The sequence below is a fragment of the Ipomoea nil genome, unplaced genomic scaffold (assembly GCF_001879475.1).
Source record: "Ipomoea nil cultivar Tokyo-kokei standard unplaced genomic scaffold, Asagao_1.1 scaffold1509, whole genome shotgun sequence".
Classification (NCBI taxonomy): Eukaryota; Viridiplantae; Streptophyta; class Magnoliopsida; order Solanales; family Convolvulaceae; genus Ipomoea; species Ipomoea nil.
The window spans coordinates 979064-998371 of record NW_017617937.1 but is presented as its reverse complement, the minus strand read 5'-3'; the positions used below and the strand labels follow the sequence as shown (position 1 = coordinate 998371).

At 35.4% G+C, this 19308-nt stretch overlaps 2 protein-coding genes across 5 annotated transcripts; one reads left to right on the top strand and one right to left on the bottom strand.

The window, feature by feature from the left end:
• The first annotated feature begins 436 nt into the window (after positions 1-436).
• LOC109188903 (CASP-like protein 5C1) lies at positions 437-1791 on the top strand. Its single transcript, XM_019339554.1, has 4 exons — positions 437-456; positions 526-647; positions 926-1058; positions 1581-1791. Exons 2-4 carry the CDS (start codon positions 526-528, stop codon positions 1776-1778), a joined length of 453 nt encoding a protein of 150 aa, XP_019195099.1. The 5' UTR covers positions 437-456; the 3' UTR covers positions 1779-1791.
• Positions 1792-7360: 5569 nt separating this feature from the next.
• LOC109188783 lies at positions 7361-11928 on the bottom strand. Of its 4 annotated transcripts, none has more exons than XM_019339405.1 (12): positions 11447-11928; positions 11256-11334; positions 10493-10565; positions 10307-10390; positions 10095-10211; positions 9562-9984; positions 8941-9335; positions 8751-8850; positions 8611-8670; positions 8448-8534; positions 8059-8187; positions 7361-7906 (listed from the first exon to the last, which is right to left on the bottom strand). In XM_019339405.1, exons 2-12 carry the CDS (start codon positions 11330-11332, stop codon positions 7604-7606), a joined length of 1848 nt encoding a protein of 615 aa, XP_019194950.1. In that variant the 5' UTR covers positions 11333-11334; positions 11447-11928; the 3' UTR covers positions 7361-7603. The 4 variants fall into 4 exon arrangements, with proteins under 4 accessions (XP_019194950.1, XP_019194949.1, XP_019194947.1 ...); XM_019339404.1 differs by having other exon boundaries at positions 8941-9344; positions 11579-11923; XM_019339402.1 differs by having other exon boundaries at positions 8941-9344; positions 11447-11922.
• Between the last annotated feature and the right edge of the window lie 7380 nt (positions 11929-19308).

Below are 19308 nucleotides of genomic sequence, written 5' to 3'. Positions count from 1 at the left end.
CAATAAAAGAAAAGTGAAAATTATATTTGTATTTTCCATGTCACATTGCAAACCCTTTCTTGGTTGGGATAAGGACAGCCTAAGCTTGCAAGTATAGCAAGCTTTCTAAAACTGACTAAGGCTGACTGACGACAGCCTTTGTGTACTGCAGCAAGCAATTGTGTACTTTTAAATTTCTTATTATATTATTATATTATTAATGTAATAATATAATATAAAAGTGAGACCATTTTAAAAAGTGAGAGAATATTGCAGAAATGTAGTGTGAATAGTAAATGATTTATAAATTGGTGATGGGGAGGTGGGACCCATTTTAAAAAGTGATAGAGAATTGCAGAGATAAGGTTAGCCTAAGTTATAGAACTACTTAGAAAATACCAGTATATCATTTAGGGTTCTGACTTCTGAGTCACAAAACTGTTAACTATGGCTGGAAATGTACACTGTTTCGGCAAGGTTAGGTTTATCGTAGATTATACTTTGTATAATTAGACTATATTTATATCTAACATGGACGAGTTTCAGATGGCGATGGGGATGGAAGGGAGTTTTGCTCTGAGATTAGGTGAGGTCGCCTGCTCTGCCGGCGTCCTTCTTTTCATGTTAACCGATGAAGCCGCCTTCTATCGACGATACACCTCCTTCTGGTATATATATATCTACCTACATTTTACTTCAATTCAATGGGCCGGGCTTTCTTAGCTTCATTCCTTGCTCAGATGGATAGTTGATCTGATCAATTTCAGCTTAGTTATTTGTTCTTGGTTCTCAGATTTCTAGCTTCCAGATATATAATTGCTTAAATTCTGTGTGTGCCTGTAAAGCATATATTTTAATTTCATCCATGTCTACATTACATGCAATTGGTGATTTGATAGATTCTTATATATGGATGTGCCTTTCTGTTTCTTGTTGTGGGCTGCAGCTTTTTGGTCATCGTGACGGGCTTGGTGATACCATGGAGCTTGGTGTTGGCAATGGTGGATCGCTCCATTGATAGAATGGAAGCTCCAATTCCTCGACCATGTGTAATTTTGATGGTTGCTGTAATTGATTGGGTAAGAATAAATTCAATATATTTAACCATCCCACATGCACCCAAAAGGAACTTTCATTCCTACATGGGATAGATACATTGTCAACCAATGTATCAACATTATGTCAAACTGCCCGCACGGGCTTAACCTTGATAGCGACAATGTGAAAATTATGTCTAAAATGAGCAGATTCTCAAATACTCTGTCGGGTCTTAATTAGGGTAGGAAATTCAACCTTTCCGGAAAAGAACATTATGTCAAACTTCAAACACTTAGTATTCCATTTTATTAAGAGGTCAGTAAATTTGACACTCTGATAGTCTATACTCTAGTTAGGGATGCAGGCTCTTAATCGGGCTCTCATGCTTGGGACATTGTCCCCCCCCCCCCCCCCCCCCCCCACATCTTCACTTATTCTACTTAATATAGCTTATTCCTTTGGCTTTAAAAAAAAAAAAAAAAAAAAAAAAAAAAAAAAAAAACATGGACATTATATTTAGTTTTTGTGAGTTATAACATTTCCAATTTCATACCATATAACAGATATTTGCATTCATGTTGCTGGGTGCATCTTGTTCAACAGCTTTCTCAACAGGCTTCTTGTTCCCTGATGTCCACTCTTATTATAATAAAGCATTGTGCACCCTAATATATTACGTCTCAGCTTTTCTGGCCTTACTATGTTATATAATGTTCTTTGCCGGTGCACTCTCCAATGTCTTTATCGTTCCTAGTTTGTAAATTGTAATGCATGCCCACCAAATGGATCATATTTCACCATTATATTAATATATATCATTCTAAGAATTATTTTACTATATTTGGAACTCAAAGATTTGCATTATATTGATCGCTTTATCTGCGGTTTTAGATGAACTAAAATCACTATATACATCAATAAGGATGTCAATTGAGTCAACCTCGTTCGATTTTGAGCTAGTCTTATCGGACTTATCAATTTTTTAGTTGAGTTTAAAATTCTTGCCATTGTTATACTATATATATAGACAGTGTCTACCTTGCATTATGACCATGTCTCAAAATTAAAGTGATATGTGTAGTTAATATATTATGTGTCTTCAATTTATATACAATCACGTAATTTGTTAATTGTACGTACATAACATGTTAAATGCATACACAGTATCTGAATGCCATTTTGGACTAGGACCCACTGCATGTACCCTGGTTCATGGTATAATTTGCTAAATTCTTGACATTAACCGTAAAATCTCGAACTGTTGGACTTATCAAACACGCTTAGCTAAAACTTTTCACATTTTCAAATGAACATTCTAAATTGTCAATTTTAATAAACTAGTGCATATACACTAATAAATATAAACTTATACATGATTCAATTAATCTAACCTCTATTTTCAAATTTCAACTAAAAATAATTAATATATTTAAACTATAGAGTTAATTCCAAGGATGGTCTGATCTATTGTCTATTGACAATTACCAATTTTTATCATTAATTTTCAATTGGACCATAAATGATCTTTTAACTATTGACATTTTACGAATTTTCATCCTTAACTTACAATTTGACTATAAATGGTCCATTCACTATTGATATTGTTTCAAGTTTGGTCTTCCAGTTAAATATTCATTTAGTAAATATTAAATTTAAGGGTAATAGTGTAAAAACTGGCCTGCTGTTGAGATGGGTAAATTGACTCATAAACTTAATACATTGGGTTCATTAATCGTGAGAATGTGAAGAACAGAATTTTTACATAATTACCCTTAAATTTAATGTTTACTAAATTGATATATATTTAACTAGAAGTCCAAATTTGGAATAAAATCAATAGTTGAAAGTTGATGATAAAAATTGGTAAATGTCAATAGTCAATGAACCATTTATGGTGAAATTTAAAGTCGGAGATAAAAAAAATGGTAAATGTCAATAGTCCAATAGTCTATTTTAAGAATTAAATCTTATATTATAATATAATAATTATGATAAGTTTTTTATTTTTCATTATTTATTTTCATACTAAAAATATTTTATTTTGTACTAATTTATTAATATATTTATTAAAATTTAATTTAAAAAGTACTTAATATGAGCATACATATAAATTTCATATATATTATATTTTACAACACTTCTAAAATAAAGAATAGCCTTAAGGGGTTCGGGCTATTAGGCTAGCCCATTCAGACCAAGAATTTTATTTGTTTCGAATTTATTTTCTTGGAGTTAAAATATTTCAAATTAAATAACTATTCAATAATTTTTAATATTATTTTTGATAGATATTTGTATCGGTTAATTGGTATTGATTTTTCCAGTAGCACACGGGAACGCAAATCCTTCATGATGGCATCATATAGAGAAAATTTCAATTTTGGTCATATGACTATAGGGGTCTTGTTAATTTCAGTCCATGACTTTTAAAAGTGTCAATTTAGTACCTTAAATATGCAATTTTTGTCAATTTTGGTCACACAGGCCAAATTTCGCAGGAAAATTTTAATAGTTAAAATAATGAGGGTATTTTGATTATTTCAAGCCTTTTTTCTTCTTCTCCGGCGAGTCCATCCCTTTCTCCCCCGTTTTCAGCGTTCTTTATTTCTCCCTGTAAACCCTATATTTAATATCATCAAGCCTCATTTCCGCCTCATCTTAGTTCATTGCATTCGCTATAAACGGGAGCGGAAGTGATGAACTCGCCTGGGAAGAAGAAAAGAGACGTGAAATGGTAAGAATACCCTCATTATTTTAACAATTAAAATTTTTCGGCGAAATTTGGCCGGCAATTTGATCGGAGTGACCAAAATTGACAAAAATTGCATAGTTAAGGTATTAAATTGACACTTTTAAAAGTCAGGGACTGAAATTAACAAGACCCCTATAGTCATATGACCAAAATTGAAATTTCCTATATATATATATATATATATATATATATATAGGTAAATGCTTTCCGTGCGGTTGTGCGGGTGATTAATATGCGCAAGTTTTGTACTTAATGTGCGTGAATCTTGTGCTTAATGTGCGTGAGTTTTGTACTTAATGTGCGTGTGTAATGTTTAATGTGCGTGAGTTTTGTGCTTAATGTGCGTGAGTGTATACTTAATGTGAGTTGTTGAAACTTTAAAGTGTATGAGTTTTATTATGCTTAATGTGCGTAAGTTTTGTGCTTAATGTGCGTGAGTCATGTGCTTAAGGTGCGTGAGTTTTGTACTTAATGTGTGTGAGTGTGTACTTAATGTGAGTTGTTTTTAAAACTTAAGGTACGTTTGTTTTTGTGATTAACATGCGTGAGGCTTGTGCTTAACATGCGTGAGACTTGTATTTAACATGTGTGAGGCTTGGGCTTAACATGCGTGAGGTTTGTATGCTAATTCTTGTTCTCGACCGAAGCCGGAGTAATTGTAATCTAGGATTCTTGTTTTGATTTATTTTGCAACAATGCCCTGTTCGGTTCAAACCAAACTGTGTTCATATTATTATTATTATTTGGTGCAAATTAATTAAGTCTAAAATGCTTAGTCAATATGAGTAACTAATTACCAACATTGATGGAATGGGAATGTAGGTATAAGGAGTCATAAATCCTCTTAGTGCTCAGTTTTTATGAGTGATTGCATCCAGAATTTGAAGAGAAAATCTATTCTCTGATCTATTCACATACCATACGTGATCCGGCCTGCAACAGGCCGATCGAATGAAGAGATTTTCAATATCTGAACCAAGCTAAGGATTCAAAAATCACCAACCAGAAGGAGCTGAGAAAATTAATGATGGAAGCTTGGTGGTTCACCCAACTCAACTTCACTTATTTCCTTTGGTACATTATAATTGGAGGATACAAATATCAGGTAAAAGTAATGAATGCCAAAGAAGCAATTAGAAAAGAATACAAGGGAATATGGCTTTTTATCAAAATATATATTTAAAAACTAAATACAGAGGATGAACTAGAGATGACAACAACTAGTTTATGTTCCATTACTGTCTTTGAAATCATAAGATGCATTTTCATCTGTCAATGTAAGACGACGCACCTTAATTGCAGCATCCGGGTAATCCAAGAAAAGAAAATAAATGAAGCTAAGTGATGAGACTAAAGTAATGCAATACAAAACAACTGGGAACCTATGCATATTTTGTATGATGAAATATCAAGGACTCATACAGAAAAAAGAAATTAAAACTGGTCAGTGATGGTCAACGTCAACTTATTACAAATGTATACAATAGACTGATTCAAACATCATCAACATTAATTTCATAAAGAATAGATCGTGTAATGTTAATTCAGTCTGAAATTCTCGGTTATCAAGAAGGTAGGCTGTGGTTTACGACCTGCGGCGCCCTTGATTATCAAGAAGATAGACCGTAAATTCACCTTATTCAATAAGCTCGCTTCCATTCCATCCCAAAATGCGGGTGGCTAGTGCCATATAGACCATTGAAAACCCTGGACAATTGTGGTGGTGCAACCTGACCACTGCAAAAGCTTCCTACACCATTTTTGTTTCTTGTTACTATTTTTTTGAATATTCAATAACATACTGTTTTCTTTCTTTTATTCATTGTTGTAGCTCTATAGGTTTTAAAATTGACCTATCAAAATATATAAAATTAGGATTATATTGAGCAATTAAAAACATGACTTAATATTTTTTTTATATAACATTTCCCTATTCTTATAAATGTATTAACATTATTATTCACACCTATATACAGCCTGCCTTATTAGTGAACGTATAGAATTTGCTTGATACAATATATGAGATTTGATTATATAAAATATTTTAAGAATACTCATAATGACTTGAATATTCTAAATTTTTTTTCTTTGATGATGTTCTTCTCTTGGTAAAATACACACTTGGATATAAACTTATTGTTTAAATATTTGATTTTCTTAATTATTCATGTACAAAAATGATTTAATCTACATCTACAATTCTAATGAGAGCCAATAATGTTAGGTCATTTCTTAATTATTCATGTACTAAAATGATTTAATCTCAACAATTCTAATAAGGGCCAATAATGTTAGGCTATTAACCGGAACAAAAAAAAAATGTCGGAATATTGTTTCTTAAAATGAATGGTTTATATTATTTTGATTTTAGTATTTTTAATGATTTTTTTTATTTACCCTTTATTATATTATTTTATTCCCTTAAATTACCTCAAGATTCCGTTAGTATAAACTTTAGTAACGGAATATTCCATTAACTATTTATTATTTTTAACTTACTCATTAATTTCTATAATAAAGGTTTTAGGTTCGAACTCATCCTAATTAGAATTGGCATAATCGTTAAACATATACTACGAATATGTTAATATGTATTAAAAATATATATAATATAAGATTTAACATAATCAAATAATTAGTCCAACTAAATACATAACATTCAATAAAGTTAAGCATCAAAGATTATAAATCGAGAACTTTAAAAATCATTTGAATTTAATGCATTTAAAAAAAAAAAAAAAAAAAAAAAAAAGAGACAAATTTAGGTTAAGTTTATTTTTCCAGTTTAATTAATCTTCTTTTGATTATTTAGATCAGAAAAAAACTTAATATTTTAATTATACTTTTGCATTATTGGTATGATTTAGGTCGTTATGATATTAATATTTTTTGTATGTATTTTTTTATAATGGTACAATTGTCCATTACTTTACAAATATTATACTATTATTTTTTTATCGGACAAAATTATTCGTATATCATTGTCAGACTTGCTTGACCTAACTACAAAATTGTTGATCATAAATACAATTACACATTGACTCTAAAACGGTAGGATCATTTTTTAAAGAATTGACAATGTTGACATCCCAGTGACTCCACTTAACAAAACTAAAGTTAACCCCATTTATTGTTGAGGCAACTTCTTTAACATCGTCTACTAAAAAGCCAAAAGCAGAATTAAAAGAGCTTGAATGTAAAGCATTAAAGCATAATTGAGAGTCCGTTTCAACGTCAACGTCTCCCATCCCTGTGTTCTTCAACCAACTTAGAGCTTCCCGGATGCAAAAGACTTCTGCCTCCACCACATTAAACTGCCCCGGTACGCAAACATATTTTGCTGCCAAGAATCGGCCGTCCTCGTCGCGTAGTACCCATCCAAAGCCCATAACGTTATTATTTGTATCAAATGCGGCATCTGTAGTCAGCTTAATTCTAAAAAATAATTGGAGGGCACCAGAACCGGGAAAAATAAAAATACTATTAAACAAAAAAATAATAAGAAAATACTAAAAGCAATAAATAAAGAAGAAAAAGTTTGTTTAACTAATAAATAATAAATATTCCGTAGTAAATAAGACAAGTAAAATGGAACAAAAGGCAGGGATATGAAATATAAAAATTATACACAAAGACCCTTAGTGAGAAATCCATTACTGTTTTTACAGTAGAGCTCTACAAAGAACCAATTTGCAGCATCGCAAACAATGCAGGAAACTTTCACAAATCTTACAAATAACTTCATTCCATCAATGGAGAATCTATCCTATGGAAAATCTATCCTCCCAGTTCGGATTAACTACCCGTAAGCAAGCAAGCAAGCGACCAATTATATTACTCCACCAGTTCCTTCAGTATGAGATATCGGAAACTGGAACTGTGGGGAACCCATTCGATGCTCTTGCGTGCCTTTCCTTGCTGGCATTTCTTGAGGCTCTTCTTCAGGGAATCGGGCAAAGACTGCTGGAGCATTTCCATTACAGCCACGGGGCACAGGCCTGAGTGCTTGGCGAATGACTCGACAATCTTGGGTAGAAGGATCTTGTGATCCTTCCTCACACCAAAGGTGGCTCTTATATACTCTTCTTTTGCTGCTTCCAGTTCTTGAAGTATTCGTTTTGGCGTGTATACTCTGACCTGAAAGCGAGAAAACACGAAACCACTTGATGAGGAACCATGTTTCTTTTGCATCTAATCGTGTAAGAAGCAATCACATCTTCATAGGATGGATGCTAATCGTAGAGGTGAAAATAGAAAACAGAAAACAGAATATTGTTATAAGCAACTACCGCGGGATCTGAATGGTTGCCAGAACACAGTGCAAAATGCACGAGTGGCTCCGGGCGTTCAATCACATATGCTTGTCGTTCATCCCCCGCCTTAAATTTACCCTTGGAAGAAAGTAGCAAGCGAACCCACTGCACTCACACAAGTAACTTCAATCAAGCTAGACGCTATTGAAAACGAAACATGCTACTTGTAGGAAAAAAGAACGAAAAAAATATATTCAAAAATCAATTCCAAAACGAGCTTCAAGGAAATCAATGGTCTTGCAACATCGTTATCCTCAAAGATAGTTGGATTGAAGCATGTGCTCCATCTCAACTAAAAGCCTAAGCTGATAGTTGGATTGCACATTAATGGTTATATGCTCAACAGTAAAGAGTCGAAAACTCACCTGTGCAGGTCGAGGCATTCGACATCCCAGAATAGAGTTCTGTATAACGTCTGCACTTACTATGTGCCCCCCGACATTATAGGCAGCCTGGATTAATGAAGCCATAAGAATATTTTTCTAAATAAAGTTAAACTATATATAGAAACCGGTTTATTTTGCAAACCTTCAAGAGAAGGAAGGCTCTCTTCACGCTGTTTTGTGGAACTCCATACGCCAAAAACGCCTATAGCAAATGAAATATTAGTAACCATCAGCCCGTAATCCAAACGAAACACTCGTACATTCACAGAGAATTATCATTACATGCATCACCAACGCATTGTGCACGTTAATCCAGAATGCTAGTTTCTCCTCATGGGTCAACTTTCGAGGATCCATTTCTTCTAACCGAGAAATAAGTGACCTACATTATAACATATCGTTAAGAATTTCTAGCTAAAAGAAGTGCAAAGTACCATACTTGAAAGTCTAATATTATGTCAATTGTCCTTACTTGAAATTCTGTAACGAGGGCTCAATATCACCGAGTTTCTGATTATCTCTGTATATACATTGTACTTCAACCATCGAGCTGTAAGGTCCGCTGAACTCCTTCAGCCCTTCAACATGGAAAGGATTATCCAATCGGACATCGAAAGACGAGTCATTTCTAAACCCGGGACTCCATGTCTCACATTGATCTTTCGGCGAAAATGCACTTATTGATGACAAAGACGAGGTTGGAGACGAAAGGCCCTGAGTCGTCTTTGCTGGTTCAGCAAGCTTGCAATATATAGTGCACATGCACTTTATCATGTCCTCAGACAGCTTGTTCGGTGACACCGGAACATGATCAGAGATACGGGCGCCGAGATGCTCCGCCAAGCTGATTATATTTGAAGAAGCATTCTGCGCATACTGAAATACAGGCATTACAAATTGTTATAAACTAATATTGGGCTAGGGTCACTCAACTGGGCTATAATGCACATGGACCAAACTACACTAAAAGATTGAATCCAACCAATTAGCTAATCTAACTCATGGCCTTATAAACTCATATGTTCTTTTTTAGACCAAGTGAGGTAGTGGAGCAAATAGTTTTACGGTTTTACCCCTCCAGGATGCAACATACCTCCATCATAGATATTGGTTGAGAATGGCAAGCACGCACAGCTTTGCCCGGTGTCTCTTGCAGCGGGGAAGTTCTGTTTGACAAAGCCGAATGTTGAGGTAGCGAGGAATGACTCCGATGAACAGCAGAACCTAAAAGTTTGTCTTCTGCAACGCCATTGTTTTCTTTACGTACATCTGATACTGGCTGTTCATCAAGTTCTATTGCCGACTTCTCACTCTTCAATATTACGTCGGGATCTGAAAAGTCCAGCCTTCTTCTTGGCGTGCCTACTAGAGATTTTAGTTTGTCGTCAATTCTGGAAGGTGATGAGGTTGAGATTTGCTGATCAAACGCTTTTCGGTATAGTGAAAGGAGGTACTGTTCCAAATGCCCAACTTCGAACTCTAGTACAGCTATTTCTCGAATCAGTTCTGTGGCCGGCTGCAATGAATTTATACAGATTTCTTCACCATTATAGATACAATACTTTATTATTATGATTACTGTTATTGCTATATTCGGGTATGCTATGTTTTCAGCTTCGAAGCTACCTTAGGTATCGAGATTTCATCTGCGGTCTTCTGGCATGTAGACCGATACCCTAACGCTTTCTCTAGAGCACATCGGACAGCAACTTGGGTCTGCAATCGTTTCTCGAGTTGCATTATCTGCAGAGAGTGAGATAAGATTTTCTTATTTCCCCCAAACTCGGCCAGCAACAAACGAATCGGTTAAAAGTTAAATTATCTCCATTTTATCATACCTCTTGCGTTAATGAACTTTGGACCTCGGCAGTAGATGATTGTTTCTTCTTGCTCTCGAAGCAATCATCTGAGTGCTCCATATCCTAGTGAAAAAGAGACCATTCGAGTTAAGCAGTGATGTTACAGGTTTTGGTTCGACTCGAAATGACACACCAGAAAAGTTTAACGCAACTAAGCTTCCTTACCAACTTCAATTCAGGGGAAGCCTCGGGGGAACAACGAAAACTATCATGTCCAGTTTTTACGCTATCTGGAAAGCTGTGATTGTAAAAGCAACAAAAGAACATCAGAAATTGGTAAGAATAAACAGCACATAGATAATTGCCACTGCACCCTTAAACAGTCATAGCGCTATGTTTCCATGGCATTACACAACAACATAATTGCTGCAGTACAAAACAAAAGCATCTAATAATTCCCCAATATACAGCTGGAATTGGGGCAGACCGAACAAACAAGACTTCGAGATTATCTACTTGGCCATTGCAGACCCAAAAGTTCACACCATTCACAAATGCTCTTATTGTATTTCATGAATAGCAAACCCAACTCTTTGCTCCCATTGCAGCAAATCTTGCAAGTATATCTAGTTAGGATGAGAGTAGTATAGCTCTTGTCCACAAAAGGCGAAACCCCTCACCGCAAGCTAAGGGACCCCACATCTCAGCCCGACAGAATGGTGAAGGGATAAATCACGGTGACTTAGCATTCTCTCGAATGGGAGGACCAGTGCCTAGTGCCTACAAGGAGCAACCACACTGCGGTTACCCGGTCTCGATCATGTGGCATAGCCCACAAGACTACTATCTATTATCTAGGTAAACTAATAAACCACTATGGAAGATGGAAGTGTTTCCATTTGCAGAAAACCTCAAAACCCAGAATCTTCAACCTCTAAACCCAAAACCTCAGACAATAAAGCTGAAAAAGAAGAAATCCAAACACTACCTCTTAGAACGCTTGTGTGTACAGGTTCTCATAGCCGCCCCAGGGGATTCATCGAAGCTAAACCCTTCAAACCCCATCACTGAAACCAATCCATAAAAAGGAAAACGAAGTTATGTCAGCACCAACCTGAAACCTCAACATAAGAGGAGAACCAAGAATGCATAACAGGAGAGAAAATGTTCAAGAGAAACCTCAACATTACAAGCCTATAAGCAAAGAAATCAGCTACCAAGATTGGATTTTTCCGACCGACCCAGAAGTCCCAGATGCTCAAAAACATCCAACGGGTCCTCGAAAACCACAACTTGGAATCAAGACCCCACCTTTCTCCCTTGCATTGTTCGAAACACCCAAGTTAATTAGCGAACCCGGCAACGATTTCTTGCGTTTTTCACTGCCACACCCAAATTGACAAGGCAATAAACTAGTACAAATAGTTCACAGTCCCAATAGAGTAATGCCAACCCATACCACCACAATGCCACATTCCCCTCACCTGGGCGCTATAGTGGGAGTTGGTGAAGCTACCACATAGCCAAATACCCAAATCCACACACTGTGGTCCTTTCCTGCTACTAAAATCGAAAACTGGGTGATAATTGTTTAAGGAAGGCACGGAAAGGGTTCCCAGAATTGCATGTAAAACCAAAAGGCTAGCCAGCTAGGCAAAAGGGGGTCATAACTCACAAGTCACCTCACCTAAAAAGGGCCGAAAATAAAGTGTGGGTTCAATGGGAGAAATTGAGAAAATGTGTGCTTCAAAGTAGCCCAGGTTTTGTGGGGTTTTGCTTGTCTTTAATCTCCTTGTGAATAAGGTTCGAAAGGGGGTGATGCATACCTGCGTTGTCATCCTGTACCAGATAGTGAGACACACTATCACGACTTCCCGTTACTCATTTTTGGTTTCTTCCTGCTTTATCTAACCCATAGTTTTTTTATGTAACGTAGTATAATTGGTTAGCTCTCAAAGATATGTACAGGATGAAACATGTTTCGGGACTCTAACATCACAAGGAGATAAACGAATTTAGGTTATTCAACTCTTACAACAAGTTAAACTTGAAATTTTATAGTTATCAAGTCAATTATTCGATTAATTTGTCTGGAATTGCCCTACTTGCCCATGTGTTGTGTATATCTCATATTACTAGAAGATAACAAGTGTTTGAGTGTAATAGAGCAACGCGAGTGAAGTAGAAAGCAACAAGCCAAGCTAAAACAAAGGTAAATTTGTAAACATACTGTAAGTTAGGGTTACATATAAATATGATACTTGTACTCCTAAATATCATTACAAAAAAAAATTTAAAAAAAAATTATCGTCACACTTATTGACGTAAGCACATTGTTGAACCAGGTAAATCCTATTTTTTTTTCATTTTCTATTTGTTTTGAATTTCTTGATATCATTTTTTTCAACAATATGTAATGTTAAATAAAATTGTTACTATATGAAAACATCTTTTTTTCAAACCAAATTCAATGCTCATAACATTTTCTTTTAGCTATGGTACGGTATTTGAATTGGTCCAAAGACTTAAAGTATAGACCTATATGGCTATACCCTTGTGCCCTTGTCCTCGTGTAAAGCAAAACAACTTTTGTAGAATCGAAAAGTTTAGGTATCTTAGACTTGGCTAATGATTTAATATTGATTGAATATCAAATAAATTATTACAGTCTAGCTAGTATGATTGAAGTGCCTAGCTTCAATCATCTATATGTAACAACTCGATTATTTATCCATCTCAGTATCATTTTGAGAACTAAACCTTGTCAATAAGCGAATGACTGAAAATACTGTAAAATGTTTGAAGATACCTTATTAATGGTCATCCTTGGATAGTTACATGTGCATTTTAATTATTACAAACTAAACACTATTATTGTGGGGGATTTTTAATTTACTGAATTGTAATCTTATTATAGCAAATTTTCTTACGAGAATATAATTATTTCTCCATCAAATATGGTCAAGAAGATGCATGATTTGTGTAAGATATATTGAATATAATATATATTATATATAATATATCTATGTATTTATATATAATAATATATAAATAGGAAGAGAGAGAGAGAGAGAGGGGAAGATTAGAATGAATAATGTTTATTCACTGGGATGATTTAACAAATGAAAATACACCACATATTTATACTAAGAGAAAGCTAATAAATAGGAAGCTAATGCTCCATGTACTACTCCTATAATCTAGGCATGTTCTACATTAACATACATGACTCACCCATGTTTGTTTTTATTAAATTCTTTGACTTGGTTTAATTACTAATAATAATAATATTATTATTATTATAACATTGCCTCCTTTAAACCAAAGTTGAATGTATTGGTCATCCCAATATCTCCTTCTTCAATTTAAGAAATGTCTCTGTCTTCAAGTTGGATATACTGACTTGTATTTCGTTCTGTAAACCCACTTTACTCCAATTGGCTTCTTCCTAGGAGGTAAATCTGTTAACTCCCAGGTACCATTATTTTCAATGGCACGTATCTCCTCATCCATCGCCTTAAGCCAATGAGTTTCTGTAGCAGCCTCCTCAAAAGTTAAAGGATCACAATCTGCAAAGAGTGCAAATTGAATAATCTCTTCATCAGACAGGTCATTATCATGACCCAAAACATAATCTTGCAAGCGAGCTGGTAAGTGGCGCTCGCGCTGAGATTGCCGAACTGACGACTCTGGCTGTGAAGGAAACTGGACATTATCTGGAATCGGTTGCTCTTCAACAATATTTTCAACAGCATGAATAACAACTGAACTTTCATCTTTAGCTAACCAATCCCAGGCACCATATTCATCAAAAGTGACATCACGACTTATAACAACCTTTTTAGTTTCAGGATTGTATAGTTTATAAGTCTTTGAAGCGTCACTATAACCAATGAATATGCATTTCTCACCTTTATCATCCAACTTCTTTCTCAATGGATCTGGCACATGTGCATATGCCAAACATCCAAAAACCTTGAGATATTTGATAGAGGGTTTTCTCCCACTCCATGCTTCTTCGGGTGTCTTATCACTGACACTTTTAGTTGGACACCTATTCAACACATAGACAGCACAAGCAACAGCTTCTGCCCAAAAAGGATTAGGTAGATTCTTGGATTTCAACATGCACCTTACCATATCCATGATAGACCTATTCTTCCTCTCAGCCACTCCGTTTTGTTGTGGAGTGTATCTAGCTGTCATTTGGTATTAGAGCCAGTCAACCTTTCAACCCCGAAATATTTCTCGTAGTGAAATATGGCAACAAATTTTAATATTGTATGGTCGGGTCCCAAATTGGACGGGAAACTCGATTACAATTATTGGCAAATTATGATGTCCACACATTTGCAAGCTCAAAATCTTTGGAGCTTTGTTGATCCCGGTCTACCCGAAGGAGCTGATGCAGCCGCTATACGGCGAGATAAATTGGCCTTGGGTCAGATTCACCAAGGTGTTCATTATTCCATTTTTGGGCAATTAGCTCGTGCTCAAACAACAAAACAAGCTTGGGACATCTTAAAGGTGTCACACAAAGGAGTCGATCGGGCACAGAAGTCTAAGTTGCAGTCGTTGAGAAAGTTGTACGATAATTGTGAGATGACCTCTACAGAAACAGTAGATGCGTATTTCACTCGTCTTATTGATATGGTGAATAAGATGAGGCTATATGGAGATACGATTGAAGATGGTGCAGTGGTTGAAAAAGTTTTTCGAACTATGCCGATGAAGTATGACCATGTGGTGGCTTCAATAACAGAGTCACACAAAATCGAGCTCTTATCAATTGCAGAGCTGAAAGGTATGGTAGAAAGTCATATTGACAGGATTGCGTCAAAATCGGAACCACTAGCAGAAGAAGCTTTGAAGAGTCAAGTCACCCTTAATGTGACTGGCACTAATCAAAGAGGTGGAGGATCTGGTAGAGGTCGTGGAAGAGGAAGAGGATGTTCTAGTGGAAGAGGTCGTGGTAACTCCAACCAAGGAAGAGGTGGAGGTAATACCAAACAAGGTAAATTTCCATTTCATTGCTACAATTGTGGCAAGTATGGACACAAGATTGCAGATTGTTGGTATAATGAGGACAACAATCGTGGAAATCAAGCAAACATTGTTGAAAATACTGCTGAAAAGTCTGGTGAGAATTCTGAAACCTTACTTTTGGCCAGTGATAGTTTCTCTGCTGATAAGAACATATGGTTCTTGGATACTGGGTGTAGTAACCATATGTGTGGGAAGAAAGAATTGTTTTCCGAACTAGATGAATCAGTCCGGTCTGAAGTAACGTTTGGCAATAAGTCAAAGGTGCCAATTTTGGGAAAAGGTAAAATCTCTATTCAGTTGAAGGATGGTACTCAAAATTTTATATCCGATGTGTTCTATGTTCCTGAACTAGACCAAAATTTGTTGAGTATGGGTCAGCTGTCAGAAAAAGGATATAAGATACATATTGCTCAGGGGTGTTGTACCATTGAAGATGCTAAAGGAGTTTTGATTGCAAAGGTAAATATGTCCCAAAATCGACTATTTTCTTTGAAAATTAAGCATACTCTCCTTGATTGCTTTAATTCTGAAGTTTGTGATGATAATTGGTTATGGCATATGCGGTTTGGGCATTTTCATTTCTCTGGATTAAACTATCTTGCGAGAAAGGAACTTGTTTCTGATTTACCTGTTGTGAATGTCCCTGATCGTATATGTGAGATTTGTGTGATTGGGAAGAAGCATAGAGATCCCTTCCCTGTGGGCAAGTCAAGGAGAGCTACAAAACAGTTGGAGATTGTTCACTCAGACCTGTGTTCGTTGGAGGTTACCTCACATGGAGGTTGTAAGTACTTTATTACTTTCATTGATGATTTCAGTAGGAAAACATGGGTTTACTTTCTGAAGCAAAAGTCTGAAGCATGTGATGTTTTCAAACAATTTAAGACTTTTGTTGAAAAGCAAAGTGGTTATGAGATTAAAATCTTGAGAACTGATAGAGGTACAGAATATATTGCCTGTGATGATTTTCTGAAAGAAAAAGGTATTCAGCACCAAATGACAGCTAGATACACTCCACAACAAAACGGAGTGGCTGAGAGGAAGAATAGGTCTATCATGGATATGGTAAGGTGCATGTTGAAATCCAAGAATCTACCTAAGCCTTTTTGGGCAGAAGCTGTTGCTTGTGCTGTCTATGTGTTGAATAGGTGTCCAACTAAAAGTGTCAGTGATAAGACACCCGAAGAAGCATGGAGTGGGAGAAAACCCTCTATCAAATATCTCAAGGTTTTTGGATGTTTGGCATATGCACATGTGCCAGATCCATTGAGAAAGAAGTTGGATGATAAAGGTGAGAAATGCATATTCATTGGTTATAGTGACGCTTCAAAGACTTATAAACTATACAATCCTGAAACTAAAAAGGTTGTTATAAGTCGTGATGTCACTTTTGATGAATATGGTGCCTGGGATTGGTTAGCTAAAGATGAAAGTTCAGTTGTTATTCATGCTGTTGAAAATATTGTTGAAGAGCAACCGATTCCAGATAATGTCCAGTTTCCTTCACAGCCAGAGTCGTCAGTTCGGCGATCTCAGCGCGAGCGCCACTCGATTATTTATCCATCTCAGTATCATTTTGAGAACTAAACCTTGTCAATAAGCGAATGACTGAAAATACTGTAAAATGTTTGAAGATACCTTATTAATGGTCATCTTTGGATAGTTACATGTGCATTTTAATTATTACAAACTAAACACTATTATTGTGGGGGATTTTTAATTTACTGAATTGTAATCTTATTATAGCAAATTTTCTTACGAGAATATAATTATTTCTCCATCAAATATGGTCAAGAAGATGCATGATTTTCGTTGAGAAAAATGTGATTTAAAAATTAAGAACAAAAAAACAAAACAAAACAAAACAAAAACACCCACACACTGACACACACAAGATTTACATTGTTCAGCACTGTACCTATTCTACATAAAGGAGCGAACCAATTCTTTAGTAATTGTAATGGTAATACATGTTCCAAATATCATAAATTGATATATATCATAATCTAAGATATACTTACGAAATTACCATTTTACCGACGTGACCCTGCACCCTGACTCACCCAACAAATGCAATTCATGTCAGACCCCCAATGACGTGTTATCAATAATGTATGGGATATACACAATATTTTGCTTCGGAATGATGAAACCGTGGATAAAATGACCAAAAACTGGTAGCTTAATAGTCCAAAGTCCAGTATAGTCAGAAAGAAGATGGAACGCAGTTGTCCTATGCATCACTTGAAAAATACTGAAACTTCTATTTCATCATATTATCCATTTTATACCAAATGATTCTCTGTGTTAACTAACTTCCAGTGTGATAATCCAAAAAGATTGGTAATAATATTCGTGGCGGCATAAAACTTTCGTTTAGGAGTAGGGCAAAACATCAATATAACCCTTAAATGAATATGACATAATTAACTGATTGTCCAAGGAACAAAGTTAAACAATTTTGGACAAAATAAACTGTTTTTATTAACACCATCACAAGAAAACAGTAAAATATCTACACCGCTACACATTTAGTAATAGATTAAAATGTAGCTCAAATACTTACAGATTACAGTGTTTTACATGTAAAAATCCGTTAGTAAATTAAATACCTAAAAAATTCTGTAATTTACCTACAGATTACTTCGTTGGTGGTAAATTTGATTTTTCTTCTAGTGCATAATTGATCTCAATTACCAATGTTACCTCATTTTAAAACCCTACCCTATCCAACGTGTTATATATACAGTTGGCCAGGCCAATCTTTAAGTTTCAACTAACTTATACTCAAACTCTAGTTATCAACCCTCATATGAATAGTTTACACTATCCACTTTAAATTCGTTATTAGTAACAAACTCAATAGTTAAGATAATTGATAAACAGACGGCTAATAATGTAAGGTCAGAAGATTAGGACAGGTCTTTCTTCAAGTAAGAATCAAATTTTACAAGTGCGGCCATACCAGTTGTAGTAGTATACACAACAAAAATGAAGGTGTACATGGTCTTAGGTTTGTGTCATGGGGGTGGCAACATATGTATGTATGTATATATGTATGTACAAGATTGTTGGTTGTAAGTAATGGTAGTGCATATATGCTTCTTGCTTTATCTGTGAGGATCAGAGGGTGGGGACTGGATTTCACCATTCATATAAGGATTGATTGCTATATATACATGCAGTCTGGGAAAAGGCATTATTAGATCAGAATCCCCAGAAATATATAGAGATAGATAGATAAAAGGGAATTTTTTCCAAAGGCATTTGGACAAGACAGTGAATGCCAATCATATATGGTTTTTCTAAAAGCCATTGTCTCTACCTCCCATGCTTACCTTTAATTTGTCCCCTCCTTTCTCCACCTTTCTCTATCGGCATGCCCACTTTACTAAATTACAACAATTTAATTTACACCAACAATACATATAATTTGTTTGTAATTATAATAACATCTTTAATACTAGCTCTAACATTCCTTTGATTAGCATCTACTAAAACGTTAACCTAGATTACATTAGTATGGAAATTAAATGGAGCACAAAATATACTGAAAAACGACAATTTAGAAATAAATTTTCTTTAATTTTAAGAAATGAGTTACTTTTTTTAATTGAGTTAATCAACGATTTGGTCCCTCAGTTATTGTCAAACTGTGAATGTTGTCCTTTAATTCCTTAATCATCGATTTAGTCCCCGAAAAAAACTGTTTTTAGTCATTTTAGTCCCTCCGTCCGTTTTCCGGCTACACTCCAGTTAGGCCTCCGATTTACCAGGGTCATTTTTGTCATTTCATTTGTTCATTTGCTTCGTTCAAAAGGGGCTTATTACACTATTCAGAAGGCATCCATTTTCGAAACGAATACGCCTCTTTTGCCACCCCCATTGCCTGACTTCTCACCGACAAAACCACCATCCTATCAGCCTGTAACCTCTCCCTACAGACAAGTTTTCGACCAAGAAACCCCGAAGATGGCAGGCGGCATACATCAAAT

Coding starts and splice junctions, on each gene's coding strand:
- LOC109188903 (XM_019339554.1), top strand. CDS start 526: ATGGCGATGGGGATGGAAGGGAGTTTTGCTCTGAGATTAGGTGAGGTC. Junction 648..925: donor CGACGATACACCTCCTTCTG/GTATATATATAT, acceptor TGTGGGCTGCAG/CTTTTTGGTCATCGTGACGG. Junction 1,059..1,580: donor TGGTTGCTGTAATTGATTGG/GTAAGAATAAAT, acceptor ACCATATAACAG/ATATTTGCATTCATGTTGCT.
- LOC109188783 (XM_019339404.1), bottom strand. CDS start 11,332: ATGGGGTTTGAAGGGTTTAGCTTCGATGAATCCCCTGGGGCGGCTATG. Junction 9,985..10,094: donor ATGAAATCTCGATACCTAAG/GTAGCTTCGAAG, acceptor AATTCATTGCAG/CCGGCCACAGAACTGATTCG. Junction 8,535..8,610: donor GAGCCTTCCTTCTCTTGAAG/GTTTGCAAAATA, acceptor TCATTAATCCAG/GCTGCCTATAATGTCGGGGG.